This window comes from Aulonocara sp. 'chitande type north' Nkhata Bay, linkage group LG6 (genome assembly GCF_057382095.1).
Source record: "Aulonocara sp. 'chitande type north' Nkhata Bay isolate Kocher_YH1m ecotype deep benthic linkage group LG6, A_spYH_male_GT1.1, whole genome shotgun sequence".
Lineage (NCBI taxonomy): Eukaryota > Metazoa > Chordata > Actinopteri > Cichliformes > Cichlidae > Aulonocara > Aulonocara sp. 'chitande type north' Nkhata Bay.
In genome coordinates, this window is record NC_141349.1 from 34,642,961 (window position 1) to 34,666,598 (window position 23,638).

At 39.9% G+C, this 23,638-nt stretch overlaps 2 protein-coding genes across 3 annotated transcripts; both read left to right on the plus strand.

Moving 5' to 3' along the window:
* The first annotated feature begins 127 nt into the window (after positions 1 to 127).
* On the plus strand, positions 128 to 6,480 carry LOC147328282 (polymeric immunoglobulin receptor-like). Of its 2 annotated transcripts, none has more exons than XM_086297676.1 (8): positions 128 to 164; positions 362 to 691; positions 989 to 1,309; positions 1,436 to 1,732; positions 4,182 to 4,211; positions 5,010 to 5,105; positions 5,210 to 5,286; positions 6,248 to 6,480. In XM_086297676.1, exons 1-8 carry the CDS (start codon positions 128 to 130, stop codon positions 6,398 to 6,400), a joined length of 1,341 nt encoding a protein of 446 aa, XP_086153802.1. In that variant the 3' UTR covers positions 6,401 to 6,480. The 2 variants fall into 2 exon arrangements, with proteins under 2 accessions (XP_086153802.1, XP_086153803.1); XM_086297677.1 differs by lacking the exon at positions 4,182 to 4,211 and adding an exon at positions 4,817 to 4,845 and having other exon boundaries at positions 1,436 to 1,727; positions 4,968 to 5,105.
* Positions 6,481 to 13,231: 6,751 nt separating this feature from the next.
* Positions 13,232 to 23,399, plus strand: LOC147328283 (polymeric immunoglobulin receptor-like). Its single transcript, XM_086297678.1, has 8 exons — positions 13,232 to 13,268; positions 13,472 to 13,798; positions 14,090 to 14,410; positions 14,536 to 14,832; positions 17,062 to 17,091; positions 17,440 to 17,535; positions 17,640 to 17,716; positions 22,476 to 23,399. Exons 1-8 carry the CDS (start codon positions 13,232 to 13,234, stop codon positions 22,626 to 22,628), a joined length of 1,338 nt encoding a protein of 445 aa, XP_086153804.1. The 3' UTR covers positions 22,629 to 23,399.
* Positions 23,400 to 23,638: the final 239 nt, after the last annotated feature.

The following is a 23,638-nucleotide window of genomic DNA, read 5'->3' on the forward strand; positions in this document are numbered from 1 at the left end:
TGATGTCCTGATAGTCTAGCTCCACCCCTCCCCTCATATTGCTATGACATGAAATGACCCTAGTGTCTGCACAAGCTTTTCAGTACTGACAATATTTCCTGTTACGTTTCTATTTCGATGAACAAAGATGTGGAGCATTCAAAATCTGCTGTTCATCTTCTGCAGTAAGTAATTTGAATAAGCAAACGGACAAAGATTAAAGTCAGCTGTATACTAACAAATAAATGTATGTTTTAGTATTAAGCAACAGTAAGTGAAGCTCTGTATTGGTCTTATTTCTTTAAACAGCACTAAATTAGTTAGTAAGAAAGCTGACCTGACAAAGTAAAACATGATCTTTTCACATTGTATTTGTTCTTAGTTTCTCTGAGATGTGTGACCAGTGCAGTGGGGATGATCCATGTGACTGGATATGTGGGGAGAGAGGTTAATGTCTCTTGCTCCTATGATCAGAGTTATGTATCTCATGAGAAGTACCTATGTAAGAACGGCTGTGGCAGCAGTGATGTTCTCATTACAACATCACAAGCAAGCAAAACCAAATACTCAATTTATGATGACAACAGTGCACGAATCTTCACCACAACTATCTTTGATCTTCAATCTACGGATGCTGGAAAATACTGGTGTGGGGTGACGATAAGACGACGAACAGACATCTACACTGAAGTCGAGCTGAAATTAGTACAAGGTAAAAAAAATTTAAAAAAAGGGGGGGGGCATTGCAAAAGTCAATTACAGATTGCTAATAAAAAACAATATCACATCAAATAAAGTTAAAGGGAAGGACTTCAGTTTCAGGTTAATAGAAGTTTGCATTTCTTTAAACAGTGGTATGTGAGTGCAGGACTATCTGTATTGTTTGCTGCAAAATTGACCTTCTGTAAAACTGCACTTTAACTTGGAAAAAACACTTAAGTCTTATTTGTAATAGTTTTGTGGCTGTAACGTATCTTCTGGTGTTGTTTATTGTTTACCTTCTTGACAGACAGCTGCTGTGACACTGAGACCAAAGTTCAAAGTTATGAGGGATACTCTAAGTCTGTCAGTTGTCCGTATGAGTCTCAGTATCAGAACAGCCTGAAGTACATCTGCAGAGGAAACCAGCCCTCCACATGTCTGCAGCAGGCACTGATCACCTCTGACACCAAACAAAATGGGCGATTCAGACTTGATGATGACAAAATGTTAGGAACATTCACAGTGACCATTAACAGTTTGACTCGTAATGATTCAGGGTCATACCTCTGTGGTGTTCAAAGAAACTCTGAGCTGGATGTTTTCTCTGCTGTTGAGCTGGAAGTTGAAGGTAAAAAAAATCACAGTAATAGCTCTTTACACCAGCACCAAGAAGACATTATTTGCTGTCAAATAGTCTCTAAGAAACTTAAATATTTGATTATTCGAAAATAATGTTTCTCTTTCAATCTGACAGAGTGGTGCTGTGTCAACTCAACTAAAATAAATGGTACTGCAGGAAATCCACTAACTCTGCAGTGTCCTTATCCTCCACAACACTGGGATAACAGGAAGTTCCTCTGTAAGGGAGAACACCGCAACAATTGCTCAGACATGGTGACGAGTCAAAGCAGGTTCACACTGCAAGATGATGCTGCTTCCAGCTCTTTCACAGTGAGGGTCACAGAACTGGAAGCAGCTGATGCTGGGATATACTGGTGTGGGTCAGACTCACAGTGGAGAGTTGGAAACTACACCAAGATTGAGCTGTCAGGTATGCTGGACACTTTTGTATAAGATAATACAATTTAAGCCACGTGTTTGTTTTATGTCAGTTCATGTTTTAGGTCAGTTCAGCTATCTGAAGAGTGCAGTAAAACTAAAACTGTCAATATGATGTTTACACTTACCACAAAAAATAGCGGCACAAAAAATAGAACTACTGAGAGCCTCACTTACCACAGGTGGTCTGAGGCTACAAAAGTATTTTTGTCCTTCTAAGCAGTCATATTCTAACTTCCACTATACAATCAATCCTCGCATTTGTAATAAAACTTAGTTGTAACAACCCCATAAATGGCTTATTTCATGTAAATTTCGTTCAAATCTGAACAATTTGCATATTTAAGTGAAAACGCTACATCCAGATGAACAGAATCAACTTTTAGAGATTTACTTTCCTGGATGATTGAGAATGCATCAAGACGATCTAACTGTATTCTATTACAGTTACCATTTAAATGGATGGTAATCAGAATACAGTTACTTTGTTGAAATAAATAGAATACACGGCAGTCATTTCCTGTGTCATATGTTAGGCTAGCCCCTCTCTATGCCTTCTCCAAATTTGGTGACTAAATGCAGTCGGGGGTAGGTTTAACTCAGTTGGCTAAGCATGTAGTCATACATTGCATGGCTGAGAACAGGCGGCCTGGGTTTGAGTACGACCCACGCCTCTTTTCTTTTTAAAAATTTAAGCTCAATTTCCATTGGGGATTAATACAGTTTCTCTGATTCGGATTGCTGGAAACCCAAACAAAATACCCAATAAGAGGCTCTAAATTAAGCATCCTGTTAATGTTGGTGGTGTAAGTTACACAATGGACCCAGAGCCAGCAGTGCATGGGCGGGAATGCATTTCCAACACCACTACATAAGAAGAATGGGATGGGCAAAACTTCAGTACCGTCGATGTGCTATGCTGTGTGATTTTTATTACTATTAATGAAGGGTACTCGCCACCAAGCTAACATTGTTAGCTGAGGTTAGTTCATAGACTGCAGACTGTTAGGAAGCTTCTCAAAGTTAAGCACTTTGGCAAAATTCGCTGTTTCTGTCACGGTTTGTGGGGCAAGCTGTGTTGAAGTATGAATGAAGGACCCAAAGTGCAGGCACTGGCTGAGATGTGAGTGAGTTTTATTTAAGGAGACTGACATACAACCAAAAGAAAGGGCGCGAGAAAGAGAACTAAGAAATAATCTAAACTGGGAAAGCTAAGAACTAAACAACAAACCTCAATACGAGGGTATGGAGAGCAGGGGTAACACGAAGAACGACAAGGAGGGAGAACAGCATGGAGGGACACAGAGTGACTCAGGGAAACAACACAGATGGACCAGAAACAAGCACAAGAGGACACACACTATAAATACACGTGGGGAAACAAGGAAACTGCACAAAGGAGGGAGACACAGCTGAACCTAATTGACATGACGAGACAGGAAGACAAACTAAATACACTGACACCAAATAAGGGCCTTCAAAGTAAAACAGGAAACATACACTGACAGAACTCAGAGACATGAAACTGACAGAGCAGAGGGAACACACAAGCAGGGATGACTGAACACTAAACCAAGGAAGTACAGAAACCAAAACCAAAAAAAGAAAGTCTCAAACAGAATACATAATAATAAGAAGTAGAAACACAAAACGCTGCCTCAAAAGACCCAGGACCATGACAGTTTCATAATGTCTAATAAGCTTCATACAGTTAAGCGCAATCACTACATGACAGAAACACAATCTAATCTCTCTTAAATCAGGTTCGATGCTTGGCTGCATGCCAAATATCCTTGGACAAGATACTGAACCCCAAATTGCTCTCCGATGCATGCATTGGTGTGTGAATGTGTGCTGGTATTAAATAGAAAGCATTTAATCATAGAAAACAGTGCTGGTGTGAATGGGTGAGTAGAAAAGGCCAACGCCTCCTTACCCAGACAATATGGAACAGACTGCACACAGCCAGTATCTTGTCTCATAGTGTTGTTTGCGCTGGTGGCAGCAAAATGTGCACTTGAACCTTAACATGTGGAGGAACATCATCTTCATCAATCAGTGCGGATTCCACTTTCAGGACTCGGATCATATGGTTAAGCTATGGAGAAGATATAGAGAACATTATAGTAATTGCTGCACCCTTAGGGTAAAAAGTTTTGATGGAGGCAGTGTGATGGTGTGTGGAGACTTCTGTCATCATTGGAGGAGAATATAATCCACATGCTATAACTTGTTTTGACTAGCCACATATTAAAGACAGTAAAGCATTCTTTTTATATAAAAGAATGTATAACATTTGTTTTGTTGAAATTATTTTAATCAGTAAGTCATATCTGATGAAATGTCATCTTTTACTAGCCATTCTGTTAAAAAAATAGAAAAAACAAAGTCTGTCTTGAAATGAATGTGGTAACAACACTAAGAGTGTTTTTCTCTTACAGTCTTTTTGCAGCACACCAGAAAAATCCCAGGTAAAGCTATTATAGAAAATATAAACTGCATATGTGTTTCTGTTAGTGTGCACGCCAGCTGAGAAATGTTGTGAGAACAAGTACCTTTTCACATTTAAGGTTAACAATTGGTTTTGTTTATGGTTATGGTTTCATGGTTACAGTACATGAAGTAAGTCTATGTCACACCGATATGTTAAAACATCTGTGGGTTTGTGTTATGTTAAAATACACATAACTATTAACGAAAAGAAAAGTGAACATGAAAGCATAGTGAAGGGCCACATTTCTGCTCTTAAGTTATTATCGTATTTTTCGGACCATAAGGCGCACCAGATTATAACAGTCAGATAAGTCAAACTTTACTCAACTCATTTTTTGTACTTTCTCGGTAAAGCAGCAACACTGCTTTACTTCTTCTTTATTACAGAAGAATTTAGACAGATTTTGACTCTCAGTGATGCCGCAGTGTTCGTTTGACTTTTGGACCTGAAGTGGAGTTTAGTCCCGGATTACTCCGCGAAGCTCCTAACTACGGTGTCCGTAAAGTTCAGATAATCCATCAAGTGGTGCGGCTTCGTAGCTTACGAAAGTCGTACTACAACATTTTTTGACAGATTTTTGAGCGCTGTGTACCACATAAAATTGGTTCAAGGTCAGTAAGCACAACCAAAATTCATACATAAAGCGCACCAGATTATTAAGCGATTTTTGAGAAAATTAAAGGATTTTAAGTGCGCCTTACAGCCTGAAAAATATGGTAAGTGTTTTGGAAAGTGTTTCTTTTTATTGTCTTCTCTTTTGGTTTCTGTTTTTCAGATGCAGCACTCTATGTAGTTTACACTGTACCTCCTGTCCTGCTACTGATGTGTCTCCTAGTTACGATTTATAAGAACAGATGCTCAAGAGTTAATGGTATCTTTTACAGTCATGTACACATGGACATGCTTACACTCAAATATAGATGCAAATATAGATGCAAATGAAGTACAACCACTATGTATACTATGTATTTTCAGAAGCCGATGACACCATGAGCAGAAATACACCCAAGGAAAAAAACATAGAGGAAGTGATGGGGGCTGCAGAAAGTGGAGTAAGAAAACTAAAGTGTAAAGCATTAACAGAGTTGTATGCATAAAATATAAAAATATAAAAGAATTTGGTACAATTGGAATTTGTAATTAAGTGTACATTTTTATTTTTGATGCTGACACAATGATAGCAACTTGATGTGGGAATGCAGATAAAGGTCCTGCTACAGCTATGAACAGCCTCACACAGGCTGTAGTGTGGCTACAATGGTGGAATAACTCAAGGGCAGTGAGATGACTAAGAATGCAATTGGAAATTGAATCATTTCTTTGAATGGAGTTTCTTCTTTTTTCTCAATTTTTTTTATTTGCTTTACGTCTTTTATATTAAGCGCATATTGTGCCACCATCTAACACAAATGACTAACAGAAAAAAATATGTTATATGCTGTAACTCCGCAGCAGAACAAACTGTTGCAATTTGTCACAGCTTAGGTGATTGTATAAATCAAGGTTTCTCTGAGCTTTCATGGCTGGGTGCTAATTACGCAACAGAAAGCAGCTACTCTGCCTATAGTGTTAGAGTAGAAAAAACACTTTTCCAACATATGTCCATCATAACCCAGATCTGTGCAGCTTGTGGGGTGACTAAACTCATGTATTGGCTGGACTTAAACAACCAAAGATATAGAATTCATGTGGTGCTGATAATGTAAGTATTCATGTTTTAGAATCTGTTTCTTTGCAACAACTCTATTTTTAATATTGTTGTTTTGTTCTCCCAGTCTTCTAAACAAATGACATTTATAACTTGTAGTTGTATTTTCTTCAGTTTTCATATGTCTGGAGTCTGGACAGGCACATATGTACACTGCAACTTGTCTCACTGGTGAAAGCATGAGGCTATTTTGGCTACAGAGCCAGTGTAGACAACATTTTTTTCAAAATGTTTCCATAACAACACAGATTTCTGCAACATGTGTCATTAATTGTTCTGTTTATTGTGTGTTGATTCATCTTTAGATTTATAAAAATCAAGAAGTTGTGATGACATACGTACAGCAAAAAGTCTGCAAAGATGGAGGTGGAGAGGAAGGCGTCTATGAAATCATGACCGCAAACGCAACAGAAGACATCTACTGTAATGGAAACTTCCATAAAGCCAACAGAAGATAAAAGAGTTTGTATCTGTGATCCATATCTTTTCTTTCATTAATATTGCTTAAAGTGTTCATAAAAATATTTGCTCTTTTTATATAAACTGTGGAAACCCCTAAATTTAAATGATCAACATGAGTGTAACGTGAAAAAAATCTATTTCTGGTCACAATATGTCAGTTTTTGGTTGGTTGGTTGGTTGGTTTGTTCGTTCGTATGGTAATGCTGTTTACTTAAGATGTGCAAAAAAACGTACTGATCAGATGTGTTTTTCATTAGAACATACATTTTTGCCGTAATCAGCAAACTCATGGCAATATATTCTTGAGATATTCAAAAAGAAAATAAAACATTTCAAAAGAAAATACACAGAAACATCCGCAAAACTGCTGACTCGGTCGGTTATTCAAACCAGCCCAGTCTTTTCTATTGAAGCATGATGACAGGAGCTTTGATCTTCTTCTGAGGAGACCAGATTTTTGTCCTCCTTCAAAAGTTATACTGTCAGTGTCAGTTCTTAGAGTGTGGCACTGACCCCTGCAAGTGATGTGTTAGTGTAACTCTGAATACAGTAATTATGGTGCATAGATATACTGGACAAGACATCAGATTGTATCACTCATTAGTTTGAAATGGACTGGTCTTCGTGTATGTTAATTGCAAAACTTGCTTTTTAATTTGCTATTTTATACTGTTTTTCATACTGTCAATGTTTTGTATACCTATGATATGACAGAGGATGGAGTGTGGCAGAGAAGTTATAAATATATTAATAAGAACATGTACAACATAAATTGTTGTTTAGAAAGCAAATTGTTTAAAGTTTCTATTTTTCAGGATAACCATTTTTGACTTTCCAGATGTATGCTTATTTTATTAAAGACCTGTCACATGATGTTAACAAAAAAACAGTTGCTGTCCACACTTAGTGCCTTTGTTTCTCTTTTCAACAAAATAATTAAAGGAATGCTCAAAAAAATCAAAAGAACACGTCTGATTGATTTATCTTATTTTAAGTATTTATTTATTTGGGGGGGGGGGGGGGGGGCTGTACCTCAAGTTAGAGTGTGCATTTGCGCCCCATTTTAGTTATGGGTTCAACAAGGTTTTGCAACACCTCACTAGCACAGGCCTCAGATGGAATTTAAACACCAAGTACAATAAATGAAGGAAACTCCCATGGTGAATAAAAAGATTTGCAATTAATAAAAATTCTCTCTAAGTAAAGATTGCATGAACTTTTTTAACACTGTGCTGTAGCCAACCTTGAAGACACAAGCAGATTCCACCTCCCCTCACTTTTTCTGAAACCTCCAAATTGCAGCCTGCTCACAGTAGTCGAGCAGTTATGAACCAAGGACGTGTTCACCCAGCCAGGTGAAACACAGGGTTGCAGATCTGGAAAAAATCCTGTTTATTCTGTTGAAGCACAGCAGTTCATCCCTCTTACTGACAAGAGATCAGGCATTTTCCAGGTGAACTGAAGGGAGATTAGAATCCCTGCTGATGGAGTTTAATGAGTGTTCCAAATTGCTGCCCTCATGAGTGTCTCCTCCTGATCCCATGAGAGCTGATGCTTCTTTGTAAGAGTTCTGCAAAACTCTCCTGGTGGATTAAGGAGTGAAAAAGTGTGTCACCCCACGAAATGATATTATCACAATACTTCACTCATGATATATTATTCTAATTTTTAACATTTTGTGATATCCTGAGAAGTCTCCCTATGCTATGGAAATATGACCAGAATACAACCAGCTGGAAGCCAAGTTAGTCAAGTCTTCTCAAATTGTGCACACTGACAAAGACTAATTTTTATCTGCTGGAAACACATTGGCAATATGCCTGGATTTATCAAGTCAAGTCAAGTCAAGTCAACTTTATTTGTCAATTCTGCCACATGTACAGGACATACAGAGAATAGAAATTTCGTTACTCTCAAACCCTAGATGAAATAGCAAATGAACATTTAAATATAAGAGAGTGATTAAAAAAATGCAAATAAAATAATTAAAAAGTAAAAATTTAAATAAATACAATACAATTTTACGTATAACAAGAAAGCTATGCAATATACAATATACATGTGTGTGTGTGACAGAGTTCAGTGAGACCGTGGAGGAGAAGAGGGGAGAGGGGGCAGAATCGGGAGGGAGTTAAGCTTCCTGACAGCCTGATGGATGAAGCTGTCCTTCAGTCTGCTGGTCCTGGCCTGGAGACTCCGCAGTCTCCTCCCTGACGGCAGCAGCTTGAAGAAGCTTTGCATTGGGTGCGTGGGATCAGCCGCTATGCAAAGGGCTTTTTTAGTGAGACAGGTGCTGTAAATGTCCTGGAGGGAAGGGAGAGAGACACCAATGAGTATATTTGTGCTTGAGTATATAGTATTTGTTTCATTTTTTTAGAATGAAAATCTCTCTAAAAGTGAATGCAATGAGTCCAAGTTAGTTATGTGCCTCTGTCAGAAGATCTGTCCAATCACCTTGTATTAAAAAGTGGACACTGAGTGTGCAACACTCTCAAACTCTGGGCAACTATTTCGCAACCACAACTTGAAATTGATTACAAAATAGGAAAAAAAATAGTACAATCACAAGGCAGACACATGTTTTTGTTTTAGTTTTTTTGTCGTTCAGATGAAAGGAGATCCAGGGCCTAGTTTTATTTTAGTGTGACAGAGCAATAGCTTGCTTTGAGTTAGGAGGTAAGTTTGGCAAGACAAGTGTGTTGGATGCCTTTTTGATTGAGCTGATATAATCTGTTTGCTCACCAAACATTATTTCAGGGGGTGCATGAGATGAGCCCTACATTATTCCAAGAGAATTTTTAATTTAAAAAAAAAAAAAAAAAAAATATATATATATATATATATATATATATATATATATATATATATATATATATATATATATATATATATATATATATATCCATAGGTCCCTCATCCTATTCACCCTGAGGCTGTACGCTAAGCGGAAGGAAGGGGGCCGGGGACTGGTGAGTGTCAGCACCACAGTCCAGGATGAGACAAGGAACATCCAAGAATACATTGGGAAGATGGCCCCAACTGACCGAGTGCTCAGTGAATACCTCAGGCAGCAGAAACCCAAGAAAGAGGAGGGAGACGAGGAACCATCATGGAAGGACAGGCCCCTGCACGGTATGTACTACCGGCAGATAGAGGAGGTGGCTGATATCCAGAAATCCTACCAGTGGCTGGACAAAGCTGGACTGAAAGACAGCACAGAGGCATTAATCATGGCAGCACAAGAACAAGCTCTGAGCACAAGATCCATAGAGGCTGGGGTCTATCACACCAGGCAAGACCCCAGGTGCAGGCTGTGTAAAGATGCCCCAGAGACAATCCAGCACATAACAGCAGGGTGCAAGATGCTAGCAGGCAAGGCATACATGGAACGCCATAACCAAGTGGCCGGCATAGTGTACAGGAACATCTGTGCCGAGTATAACCTAGAAGTCCCGAGGTCAAAATGGGAGATGCCCCCAAGGGTGGTGGAGAATGACCGAGCTAAGATCCTGTGGGACTTCCAGATACAGACGGACAAAATGGTGGTGGCTAACCAACCGGACATAGTGGTGGTAGACAAACAGAAGAAGACGGCCGTAGTGATCGATGTAGCGGTTCCGAATGACAGCAATATCAGGAAGAAGGAACACGAGAAGCTGGAGAAATACCAAGGGCTCAGAGAAGAGCTCGAGAGGATGTGGAGGGTGAAGGTAACGGTGGTCCCCGTGGTAATCGGAGCACTAGGTGCGGTGACTCCCAAGCTAGGCGAGTGGCTCCAGCAGATCCCGGGAAAAACATCGGAGATCTCTGTCCAGAAGAGCGCAGTCCTGGGAACAGCTAAGATACTGCGCAGGACCCTCAAGCTCCCAGGCCTCTGGTAGAGGACCCGAGCTTGAAGGATAAACCGCCCGCAGGGGCGTGCTGGGTGTTTTATATATATAGATATATATATATATATATATATATATATATATATATATATATATATATATATATATATCGGTATTTGGTGTCCCTGTATCAATATAATATCACCACATAAAATCACAATGTTATACTGTATAAAATTTCCCCCCACCCCTACTAAATATAGTTAAATACTAGGGGTGAAACAATACACAAAATTCACGGTTCGGTTCGATACTTTGGTGTCACGGTTTGATATTTTTTCGATACAAAAAAAATGTTCATGCTTTTTTAATTTGTCATTTATTAAATTTTCACGGCACATTCCGCACCACATCTCTGTGCGTTCATCATTTGTTTGAAGCCAGCTCACCTCCTGCAACTACTTTTCCGAGAATACGTGCTTCTTTTGTGGTTCGGACTCCTTCTGACATTTCGTTGGAGGTGGAGGAACATCACAGTAATTGCTTAAAGGAGCTTGCTTCTTTGACATCTTTAAGAGTTCTAAACATATGTCTGTCCTCCTCCTGAAAATCTTATGTATGCAAACACGCATTGCAACTTCTTATCTTGTGCCCGTTTTTTATTTTGACAGCGAATGCGCACCTGCAGACCACTTATGTGCACCCCTGGTTATTTCGCTTGTCATATTGCAGCCACAGAAATTCTTTTGTCCATGAAACCATAAAGCTGCACTTTCTTTTTGCCTTATAGTCTGATTTGTCATAACTTTTCCGTTTTGTGGTAAGCTTTTCTTTGGCTGTCACTTCTTCACCCTGGCCTGTCTTATTTGGCTCAGCAGAGTTAAAATATTGTGGCGAGCTCAGACAAGGAGGAGACTGAGGTATCGTTTGGTCTTGCTTCCCGTGAGCTAGCCAGGGAGCACAGCCGTTTATTGACATCTGCAGAAGAACACTGCCGCTAGCTAACTGCTCGGCAACAGCACAGCAACAACAACAACAACAACAACAACACACAGGGCGCCCTCTGACCCCGGAAGGACACACCGTCGCAGCGAGAGGGCGTCACCCGTCACTATGGCAACATAAACAAAACATAACTGTACAAACAGAACCCCGAACAGCCCTGACCCGCTACATAGCCCCCACCTAAGGGGTCCATTACCCCACACAAAGTCCTGCAAATGTCCAGGTGCCTTCTTTTGGCGCACCGGCCGGTCACGACCGGCGGGGTAAAAGTCACTCGGGTCAGAACATGGCGTGCCACCATCATCCCACTTCTGACACCAATGTGGCGAGCTCAGACAAGGAGGAGACGGAGGTATTGTTTGGTCTTACTTCCCGTGAGCTAGCCAGGGAGCACAGCCGTTTATTGACATCTGCAGAAGAACACTGCCGCTAGCTAACTGCTCAGCGCAGCAACAGCACAGCAACAACAACAACATACAGGGCGCCCTCTGACCCCGGAAGGACAAACGGTCGCAGCGAGAGGGCGTCACCCGTCACTATGGCAACATAAACAAAACATAACTGTAAAAACAGAACCCCGAACAGCCCTGACCCGCTACAATATATATCCTGCTGCTTTTACACACGCACTCACATGATGCTCAGCGATTCTCTGCGTGATCAACCTCTCACATGTTTAAGCTTGCTGCAGGAGATTTCACTTGTCATGTTTGCATAGTAAGCTAACGATTAATAAGACGACGTCAGAGGATCACCAATCAGTGCTGTCGCTCTCTATACACAGTTCGTGCGCGATTGCAAAGTGAAAGCAAAAAACAAGCGCAAATTCAAACGTGATTTCAATATGTCACATATTGACAGTGGCTCACCGATGCCAATGACATAATTACCCAGCTACATTTCCGAAAGAATGCAAAAGCATTGACATATATTTTTTCCTTCCTACAACAGGCCAACGGGCAGGGCAGAGATAGATTTTGGTAGCCCGACTGGAAAAATCGCTAGCCCCAGGATGTCGGGCAGGCGATTTTGCGAGCCCTGTATCTGATTGAGGAATCACTCATGTTTGGAAAAGAGAGTTTATTACAGAGAAATGGCTCTTTCCAAAATAAAAGCTATACTATACGCTTCTTCTGGGCTTTATTCTCAGCAGCATATTAAACATATCAGGTCCGATAAGGAGAATCATGTATCATGTATTTGTTGTGTTCCCACTAGTGCTGTCAGCGTAAATCTCCTTGAAATGACGTCTCCGTTAACGAGCTACCGTGGATGGCCCCTGCATGGGGCTGGACGGCCAACACGTTAACGAGCTAACTGTGCTAACACACTAGCTCCAACCCATGTAATTGAGCATTGCGTGGAACATCCAACATACTGTTTTACTTTAGTCCATGACTGCTTACCTTCAGGGTCATAAGTCACATGAAAACCAAAATAGTTCCAAACGCCAGATCTGAATGAGGGTGGGGGAGGTTCAATTTGCCATGTTGCAAGGAAAGCTTAACTTCTGTCTCGCTAGCTTGCCCTGCGCTCAGTGAATCAGCGTTCGACTACTCCGCCTAGGCTGCACTGTCGAGAGCAGATCCACTGAGCGCTCAACACAGACAGCATCATCAGAAGGAAAGTTGATAAAATAAATTAAAAATTTATTTTGTATTGTTCATACATATGCTTACCGAACCGAAAGCACTATATCGAACGGTTCAATATCGATACGAGTATCGTTGCACCCCTATTAAATACTATTACTCTTTTGATTCAAGACTTTTCATTTATAGCACTTCTTTCACCACTAGATGTCATATGTCAGCTATTTTACAAACTATTAAAATACCGTTATATGAACTTCCATCTAAGAATGTTGATGTCCTGATAGTCTAGCTCCACCCCTCCCCTCATATTGCTATGACATGAAATGACCCTAGTGTCTGCACAAGCTTTTCAGTACTGACAATATTTCCTGTTACGTTTCTATTTCGATGAGCAAAGATGTGGAGCATTCAAAATCTGCTGTTCATCTTCTGCAGTAAGTAATTTGAATAAGTAAACAGATAAAGATTAAAGTCAGCTGTATACTAACAAATAAATGTATGTTTTAGTATTAAGCAACAGTAAGTAACATCCAGCATTGGTCTTATAATTTCTTTATACAGCACTAAATTAGTTAGTAAGAAAGCTGACCTGACAAAGTAAAACATGATCTTTTCACATTATATTTTTTCTTCTTAGTTTCTCTGAGATGTGTGACCAGTGCAGTGGGGATGATCCATGTGACTGGATATGTGGGGAGAGAGGTTAATGTCTCTTGCTCCTATGATCAGAGTTATGTATCTCATGAGAAGTACCTATGTAAGAACGGCTGTGGCAGCAGTGATGTTCTCATTACAACACCACAAGCAAGCAAAACCAAATACTCAATTTATGATGACAACAGTGCACGAATCTTCACAACAACTATCTTTGATCTTCAATCTACGGATGCTGGAAAATACTGGTGTGGGGTGACGATAACTGGAACAGACATCTACACTGAAGTCGAGCTGATATTAGTACAAGGTAAAAAGAAAAAAAGGGGGGGGCATCGCAAAAGCCAATTACAGATTGCTAATAAAAAACAATATCACAACAAATAAAGTTAAAGGGAAGGACTTCAGTTTCAGGTTAATAGAAGTTTGCATTTCTTTAAACAGTGGTATGTGAGTGCAGGACTATCTGTATTGTTTGCTGCAAAATTGACCTTCTGTAAAACTGCACTTTAACTTGGAAAAAACACTTAAGTCTTATATGTAATAGTTTTGTGGCTGTAACGTATCTTCTGGTGTTGTTTATTGTTTACCTTCTTGACAGACAGCTGCTGTGACACTGAGACCAAAGTTCAAAGTTATGAGGGATACTCTAAGTCTGTCAGTTGTCCGTATGAGTCTCAGTATCAGAACAGCCTGAAGTACATCTGCAGAGGAAACTGGCCCTCCACATGTCTGCAGCAGGCACTGATCACCTCTGACACCAAACAAAATGGGCGATTCAGACTTGATGATGACAAAATGTTAGGAACATTCACAGTGACCATTAACAGTTTGACTCGTAATGATTCAGGGTCATACCTCTGTGGTGTTCAAAGAAACTCTGAGCTGGATGTTTTCTCTGCTGTTGAGCTGGAAGTTGAAGGTAAAAAAATCACAGTAATAGCTCTTTACACCAGCGCCAAGAAGACATTATTTGCTGTCAAATAGTCTCTAAGAAACTTAAATATTTGATTATTCGAAAATAATGTTTCTCTTTCAATCTGACAGAGTGGTGCTGTGTCAACTCAACTAAAATAAATGGTACTGCAGGAAATCCACTAACTCTGCAGTGTCCTTATCCTCCACAACACTGGGATAACAGGAAGTTCCTATGTAAGGGAGACCACCGCAACAAATGCACAGACATGGTGACGAGTCGAAGCAGGTTCACACTGCAAGATGATGCTGCTTCCAGCTCTTTCACAGTGAGGGTCACAGAACTGGAAGTAGCTGATGCTGGGACATACTGGTGTGGGTCAGACTCACAGTGGAGAGTTGGAAACTACACCAAGATTGAGCTGTCAGGTATGCTGGACACTTTTGTGTAAGATAATACAATGTACAGCTTTTAAGCCATGTGTTCGTTTTATGTTGGTTCAGTTGTCTGAAGAGTGAATAAGTAAAACTAAAACTCTCAATATGATGTTCACACTCAGCACAAAAAATAGCGGCACAAGAAATAGAACTACCGAGAGCCTCACTTACCACAGGTGGTCTGAGGCCACAAAACATTTTTGTCTCTCTGGCAGTCATATTCTAACGTACACTGTACAGTCAATATTTGCATTTGTAATAAAACTTAGTCATAACAAACCCATAAGTGGCTTATCCCATGTAGATTTTGTTGAAATCTGATCACTTTGCATATTTAATTAAGTCCTTAAAAATTTTGTCTTCATACTATAAAAGTTTTCAGACTAAAAAGCCGCTGATGTAAATAACAGGGTTGCATTTTTCATACTTTTTAATTTGTCTTTTTCCAATTTTAAACTCTCATAACAGCCAAATTAATATTTTTTGAGTAGAAATTGATTTTTTTAAACTCTCTGTGCCACAAACTCAAGGCAGAATTTATTTTTAGAACATGCTTTTTAATGATGACCTGAGCATTAATATCACGGGAATATGGAATATATATCAATATACATAATTTCAATATAAGAAAATATCAATAATAAAATTCTACCAATTTAATGTCTATGTCATACAAAGTATATGTCAAGTATTTGTACCTTGAGTGTTTTACCTGCTTCAGGTAAAACATTAAATACAGAAAACTTCTGAGAAAAAAAAAGTCCATTTTGGGTAAACTTTTAAGGGTAATATCATTGTGTAGACATCACTGCATGATGACATGTAATCTTGGCATCAACACTAGTCTCTGCTACAATATCAGGAAAATAACTTCTTAAAAGGACATTTTAAACATGAAATCTAAACACAAACAGTAAGAACATTTGTGTTTGGTCAATTATCTCTTTGTTTTAACAATGTTTCTTGGCAATAAATCTTATACTGTAGGAAAGCCTGTTTATTTCTCATATTGGGCCACATTTGTAAGAAAAATACAAATGTGAGTTGAGCAGCAGGCTTGAGTATGTGGTTTGTGTCAATGGAAAAATTGCCAAATCTTCTCTGCCAATACCAATCAGCTTATTCTGCTACTGACTCATGTTTTGTTTTGACTCTTGTCTGTTACCCCAAGTGCTGATAACCACGTCACTGATTACTTCTTGCCTGATTGGCAGCACCTGTGAGCATAGACCCTGCAACAGCAGTCATTAGTACCATGTTTGTCTGATCTGGATAGGGCCTGTGCCACAGGGCAACTTCAAGCTGGTGTTCTGCAAAACCAACCTGCTCTACCTCCTGGCTGTAGCTCAGGTTCGATCTTTGGCTGATCTATGGCTGCATGCCAAATATCCTTGGGCAAGATACTGAACCCCAAATTGCTCGCCGATGAGTGTGAATGTGTGTTTAGAAAAGGGCTATAGAATAATCACTCTATTTACCAAGTTGCAGCATTATCTGGAGTAAGCCCTAGGACCATCTCAAAATTGAAGACCAAGTTTCATATTATGTCAGAGGGATTTCAGAGATCCCAAAAAGAGCATACTACCTCATGTTGTCAACATTTAGAAACTGTAGGCAGTCTTTTACTGATTTGCATTTAACGTTTGCAGGGCAATATGGCCGACACCTCCTTACCCAGACAATATGGAACAGACTGCACACAGCCACTCTCTCGTCTCATAGTGCTGTTTGCACTGATGGCAGCAAAATGTGCACTCATTCTTGAACATGTGGAGGAACACTATGTTCAGCAATGACTGTGGATTCTGATTTCGGGAGTCGGATCATAGGATTAAGTTATGGAGAAGATATAGAGAACATTACAGTAATTCCTGCACCCTTAGGGTAACAGGTTTTGGTTGAGGCATGTAATGGTGTGGACAGACAATGCTATGCCTTGTTTTAACTAACGACATATTAAAGACAGAAAATAATTTAAACAAAACAAATGTAATACATTCTTTTATAAAGCAATTTTTTTTTACTAATTTAAAGTGAAAGTTTTTGAGGCAAAAGAAAAGTTAAAAACTTAAGGGTTGAGTTCCATATTTTCACTTTTTAATCAGTAAGTCATATCTGATTAAATGTTTTCTTTTACTAGACATTGTAAAAAGATAGAAAAAACAAAGTCTGACTTGAAATGAATGTGGTAACAACACTAAGAATCTTCTTCTCTTACAGTCTTTTTGCAGCACACCAGAAAAATCCCAGGTAAAGCTATTATAGAAAATATAAACTGCATATGTGTTTCTGTTAGTGTGCACGCCAGCTGAGAAGTGTTGTGAGACCAAGTACCTTTTCACATTCAAGGTTAATATTTGTTTTGTTTATGGTTATGGTTTCATGGTTACAGTACATGAAGTAAGTCTATGTCACACTGAAATCTTAAAACATCTGTGAGTTTGTGTTAAGTTAAAATAAACATAACTATTAACGATAAGAAAAGTGAACATGAAAACATCTTGGAAGGCCACATTTCTCCACTTATGTGCATGAAAATAAAAGTGTTTTGGAAAGTGTTTACTTTTATTGTCTTCTCTTTTGGTTTCTGTTTTTCAGATGCAGCACTCTATGTGGTTTACACTGTACCTCCTGTCCTGCTACTGATGTGTCTCCTAGTTACGGTTTATAAGAACAGATGCTCAAGAGTTAATGGTATCTTTTACAGTCATGTACACATGGACATGCTTACACTCAAATATAGATGCAAATATAGATGCAAATGAAGTACAACCACTATGTATACTATGTATTTTCAGAAGCCGATGACACCATGAGCAGAAATACACCCAAGGGAAAAAACATAGAGGAAGTGATGGGGGCTGCAGAAAGTGGAGTAAGAAAACTAAAGTGTAAAGCATTAACAGAGTTGTATGCATAAAATATAAAAATATAAAAGAATTTGGTACAATTGGAATTTGTAATTATGTGTACATTTTTATTTTTGATGCTGAGACAATGATAGCAACTTGATGTGGGAATGCAGATAAAGGTCCTGCTACAGCTATGAACAGCCTCACACAAGCTGTAGTGTGGCTACAATGGTGGAATAACTCAAGGGCAGAGAGATGACTAAGAATGCAATTGGAAATTGAATCATTTCTTTGAATGGAGTTTCTTTTTTAAAAATTGTGAATGCAAACTTTTTTAATTGCATGACCTCTTTAACTAGCTAAGACCACATCGTCAGTAATGATGAGCGATGAAGGATGAGGAACTATGAACTGGTGCTGCGGTTTGGGGAAGGGCTCGAAGGGGAGTGGCAGCGGCTCCCGGGCCAGGAAGATCCCCATGTACTAACGAGACGTGAAAGAAGGAAAAGAAGAAGAGAAGGAAAAGGGGGGCATGAAAATGACAAAAGCAGGTATTGGTGAAGGGGGCATATATAGCTTGAGGCCAGAAGGGGCATGAATGAGCTGTGGTCCCGCTCCTGAAATTCATAACTGGTAGGCTTCTGACGACCATCAGCCCAGGAGGAGGATTAAGTAGTCAGGAATTCCCTTGCGGGAAGCAGAAATTCCAGCGCCGAAGCAAAAGTAATGCCCAGAGAAGAAACTGAGAGGAATCCCGGATGACAAGAGAACTTGGCGAAAGTGTGAAAGAAACTATGATCTTGTTGGGATGTGGCCGGATTTAGTGATGAACAGTGGATCTGAAGGTAAGGCGTGCTGAGATTTGCTGAGGTAGAGGTACTGGGTTAGCGATTCAAAGGGGCTTAAAGGTGAGTTTATTTTGAAGTAGTCTATTGGAATGGGGCTGCCCGATGAGTGGTTTTGCTTCATTTGAGGAAGAAGATGAGGCAGTCTTCGGAAACTGGGTGGAAGTTGCTTAAACACGAGTGAAGATCTGGTTGAAATTTCGATGATGAGCAGGTAAATTTGGAAAGGGGCAAGAAGCCGAAGAAGGCAAGCAGGAAAGTGGCTTTGCGTGTGCGTGCCAGGAAGTAGCCACCGTACTTTAGCCAGAGCGTAGAGATGCAGCGATATAGAAGATCTGAAGTTAGGGGTGTGGGGTTGCAGAATGAGTATGACGTCGGAGACCTTTTATGAGTAATGGTATCTGGGATGATGTAATGGTTGAGCATGGGGAAACTGTGAGCATTTTGGCGAAGAAATTTATGCCGCTGAGATACATCTTCATTGTGGGAATTTTGATGCTCGGAAATCGGAAAGATTTGGGAGCCGTGACAAAACGGGAAGATTGAAGTGACTGTGGAATGAACGGAACATGTTCTAAGCGGTCTAATAGATGGACAAAGTGTTTGCTGCAACACTGTTTATTATCGCTTCTTAGGAAAGGCTGGTGAGTTCTTAGATGCTATGGTTTAGATTTCGAATGTCGTAGCTGAAAATGGAGGAACTGGTGTCAAAGCTGACTCTGCATGAGGGGTCAAGGCTCTGAATGTCTGGAGGGAGAGACAAGACAGGGACTTAGCAATGAAATTGAAATGCCCTGGGATGTTTTATGCTCTAATTACGAACTGGTCGGTGACTGATAGCCACGTGAGCCGAATGAAGTGCATGATGGAAGGGGAATTGCTTTGGCCTTTGTTGATTATGTCAACTATGGCAAGGTTGTCTGAGTGAATGGGGATTGATCTTATTGACAATTTGTGGTCCCACAGTATGGCTGTAATGACCACCTGGTAAATTTCGAAAATGGCTGACGAAGGCAGGAACCGCTCCTGGATATATTGGCGAAACTCAAGAGGCCAAGCTGAAGGGAACCACCTTACGCCGCAATAACCCCCAAAACCGGCAGAAAGGGTGGCATCTATGTAGAGCTGAATGTTGTCAGGGTGGGACAGCTGATCATCGTAAAAGAAAGTAATGTCGTTCCAGTTAGCAAGCAGAAGTTGCCAGAGTCACAGTTTGGCTTTGGAAGAGCTATCCAGCGTGATGGAAACAAGGAGTGATGGTTTAGATACTGCAAGTGAAAGCAAGTGAGGGATAAAGAAGTGTCCCAAAAGAGAGTGTAGTTGTCGTGTGGAATGTGGAAATGAGGAGAAAATTTTGGAGGAGAAGAGTGAAGCAAATGAGTTTTTCGATAGGCAGGGAGGCCTGGAAATGCTTGGTGTCGAGGGTAATGCTGAGGAACCCCAGGGATGTTGAAAGTCCCTCTGTTTGCTCTTCCGACAGTGGAACATCGAGTACAGAGAAGACTGATCACAGAGTGGATAACCCCCGAGTTGGCGGTGACATGGGAGGGGGAATGACTAGGAAATCATCATGAAGATGGACCAAAAGTGGCAGTTTATGATTGTTGGAGAAGATCCAACATAGAGCTTTGGAGAGTGAGTTGAGGGCTGCTTTTGCAACCAAAGGATAGCCTGACAGTGAGAAAGCAAGCATCCCTCCACTTGACTCCGAACAAGCACCAGAAATCCGGGTGAATTGGCAGGACCTTAAAGGCACTTGTGATGTCGGGTTGGGAGGAGGAATTGCTGAGACCAGCGAAAACTGACCAGTGTTAGTTTGAAGAAAAGGGGCTAAAAAGTTTGGCCATGGGCTGCTTGAAGCTTCACTGATGGAAGTAGGAAAACCTGCTGGGTTAGAGGGATGTATGGTTGGATGCCTGGTTGTAAGAATGTTAGCTGAAGTGTTGTATAAAGGAGCTGAGGTGAGAGAACCTGGCAACCCGGTGCCAAGGTTTGCTGCGGAGTTTAGCAGAAGAGGGATGGGTGGCTGAAAACCTGGCAACCTGGTGCCGAGGTTTGCTGCAGAGTTTAGCAAAGGAGGTATGAGTGGCTGAGAACCTGGCAACCCAGTGCCAAGAGGGTTCACAAGAGGGTTTGCTGAGGCGAGTTGCGAAGGAGGGATTGGAGACCACAGAACTGGCAACCCAAGCTGAGTGCCATGCTGAGTAGGAGGAGCATCTGAGGAGGGAGCGTGCGAAGTGGTGGCGAGATGCGGCAGATGGAGACGCATCTCAGAACGATCTGGAGTGGAGCAACACCGTGAACTTTTGCTGGAGATAGATCTTCCTCTAGTAGTGGTTTGGAGGTCCTAGTTTCGTGGAGATGGAGAGTGACCAGAGCTGCTGTATTGTTGAATCGAGTGGAGTTCTGAGGAATGGATACGGCGGATCTGATGGCTGGTAATTAAGCTCTCTGTGGTAGCTCCACTAGGATGTTTAGATTGCAATTCCCGGACTGCCTGGGGAATATCAGATGGACAAGGACTGAGGTCTTGGTCTGACAGGCTGAGCAACAGGAAATCCATGATGACCAGCAAAATGGGTTTATAGGATTCAAGCTCTTAGAATGTTCATGATCTTCTCTGATGATGTGGGGTGCTCGCATGAAAATGAGAACAGTAGGTATTGGTGAAGGGGGCATATATAGCCTGAGGTCGGAAAGGGCGTGAATGAGGTGTGGTCCCACTCCTGAAATTCAGTTGATATCTCCACTTATGCCACAATCTAACACAAATGACTAGCAGAAAAAAATATGTTATATGCTGTAATTCCGCAGCAGAACAAACTGTTGCAATTTGTCACAGCTTAGGTGATTGTATAAATCAAAGTTTCCCCAAGCTTTCATGGCTGGGTGCTAATTAACCAAGTAACTGAGAAATATACAGCTAATTCACACAACAAAAGAGAAGTGCTTCCTTGGCCTGTTTTTAATGTGGCTTTGACTGGTGATAAATAAGTGTATTACACTGGGGCACTTAAGAGTGGCTCTTAAAAAACGTACTATATTATGTGCCATTACATTCATTATCCTTAATTGTAATTCCTTCAGAATGGTTTCTATATTATGGTTATTTTAAATCTGGACATGAATGCATACTGCAATGAGTCTCACTGTCAGAGATACGCAACAGAAAGCAGCTACTCTGCCTATAGCACAGGTGTCAAACTCTGGCCCGCAGGCCAAATTTGGCCCGCAAAGCCATACCAAATTACTATTAGAGCTGGCCTACTGGTATTATACAGCTAATATATATATTGTTTAGTATTAAGCTTTGCTTGTTCCATATTCAGTTTTTCAGCAAAACTTGTTTGAGTCCATAAGAAAAGATTCATTCTATATCTAGAGGAAGATTTTTTTTTTTCAATAATATTAATGTTAGCTTGCGACTTTGTTCCAGTTTTGAATTTTAGCCCACTGTGTATTTGAGTTTGACACCCCTGGCCTATAGTGTTAGAGTAGAAAAAACACTTTTCCAACATATGTCCATCATAACCCAGATCTGTGCAGCTTGTGGGGTGACTAAATTCATCTATTGGCTGGACTTAAACAACCAAAGATATAGAATTCATGTGGTGCTGATAATGTAAGTATTCATGTTTTAGAATCTGTTTCTTTGCAACAACTCTATTTTTAATATTGTTGTTTTGTTCTCCCAGTCTTCGAAAAAAATTGCATTTATCCCATGTAGTTGTATTTTCTTAAAGTTTCATAGTGTATTATGAGTCTGGACAGGCACATATGTACACTGCAGCTTGTTTCACCGGTGGAAGCATGAGGCTATTTTGGCTACAGAGCTAGTGTAGACAACATTTTTTTCAAAAATGTTTCCATAGCAACCCAGATTTCTGCAACATGTATCATTAATTATTCTGTTTATTGTGTGTTGATTCATCTTTAGATTTATAAAAATCAAGAAGTTGTGATGACATACGTACAGCAAAAAGTCTGCAAAGATGGAGGTGGAGAGGAAGGCGTCTATGAAATCATGACCGCAAACGCAACAGAAGACATCTACTGTAATGGAAACTTCCATAAAGCCAACAGAAGATAAAAGAGTTTGTATCTGTGATCCATATCTTTTCTTTCATTAGTTGCTTAAAGTGTTCATAAAAATATTTGCTCTTTTTATATAAACTGTGGAAACCCCTAAATGTAAAAGATCAACATGAGTGTAAAGCGCTAAAAAAATTATGGTCACAATATGTCAGTTTTTGGTTGGTTGGTTGGTTGGTTGGTTGGTTGGTTTTTTTCCCAAAATCAGTGCTTTTTACTGACTGGAGTATACGTATGGTAATGTTGTTTACTTAAGAGTTCAAAAATGTACTTTTACAAAGCAACTGATCAGATGTGTTTTTCATCAGTGATGCTGTGATGTGTTAGTGTAACTCTGAATACAGTAATTATGGTGCATAGATATATTGGACAAGACTTCAGATTGTATCACTCATTATTAATTTGAAATGGACTGAAATGGACTTCATGTATGTTAATTGCAAAACCTGCTTTTTAATTTACTGTTTTAGACTGTTGTTTATACTGTGACTGTTTTGTATACCTATAATATAACAGAGGTTGGAGTGTGTCAAATAAGTTATAAATATTTTAATAAGAACATGTACAACATAAATTGTTTAAAGTTTGTATTTTCCAGGATAACCATTTTTGACTTTCCAGATGTATGCTTATTTTCTTAACGACCTGTCACGGGTTGTTAACAAAAGAAAAAACAGTCACTGTCCACACTTAGTGCCTTTGTTTCTCTTATTAAATGAACAAAACTGTGAACAAGTTTTGGGATGTTTAAAAATTAAAGGAACGCTTTGAAAATTCATCAGATTGACTTATTTTATTTAAAAGAAAATCCATTTTAAAATAAAATACTGTGTAGTCTGTAGCTCAGAAAGTAGATCAGGTCATCTAGTAATCGAATGTTTGGTGTGCCTCAATCCCTGGTTGCCCTAGTCTGCATGCCAAATATTCTTAGGCAAGATATTAACCCTAAGTTGCTCTCTGGTGCACTTACCTAAAAAACAAACATAGAAAAAGTGCTTGTATGAATGC

Coding starts and splice junctions, on each gene's coding strand:
- LOC147328282 (XM_086297677.1), top strand. CDS start 128: ATGTGGAGCATTCAAAATCTGCTGTTCATCTTCTGCA. Junction 165..361: donor TCTGCTGTTCATCTTCTGCA/GTAAGTAATTTG, acceptor ATTTGTTCTTAG/TTTCTCTGAGATGTGTGACC. Junction 1,728..4,816: donor AACTACACCAAGATTGAGCT/GTCAGGTATGCT, acceptor CAGATTTTTGAG/CGCTGTGTACCACATAAAAT.
- LOC147328283 (XM_086297678.1), top strand. CDS start 13,232: ATGTGGAGCATTCAAAATCTGCTGTTCATCTTCTGCA. Junction 13,269..13,471: donor TCTGCTGTTCATCTTCTGCA/GTAAGTAATTTG, acceptor TTTTCTTCTTAG/TTTCTCTGAGATGTGTGACC. Junction 14,833..17,061: donor CACCAAGATTGAGCTGTCAG/GTATGCTGGACA, acceptor CTTCTCTTACAG/TCTTTTTGCAGCACACCAGA.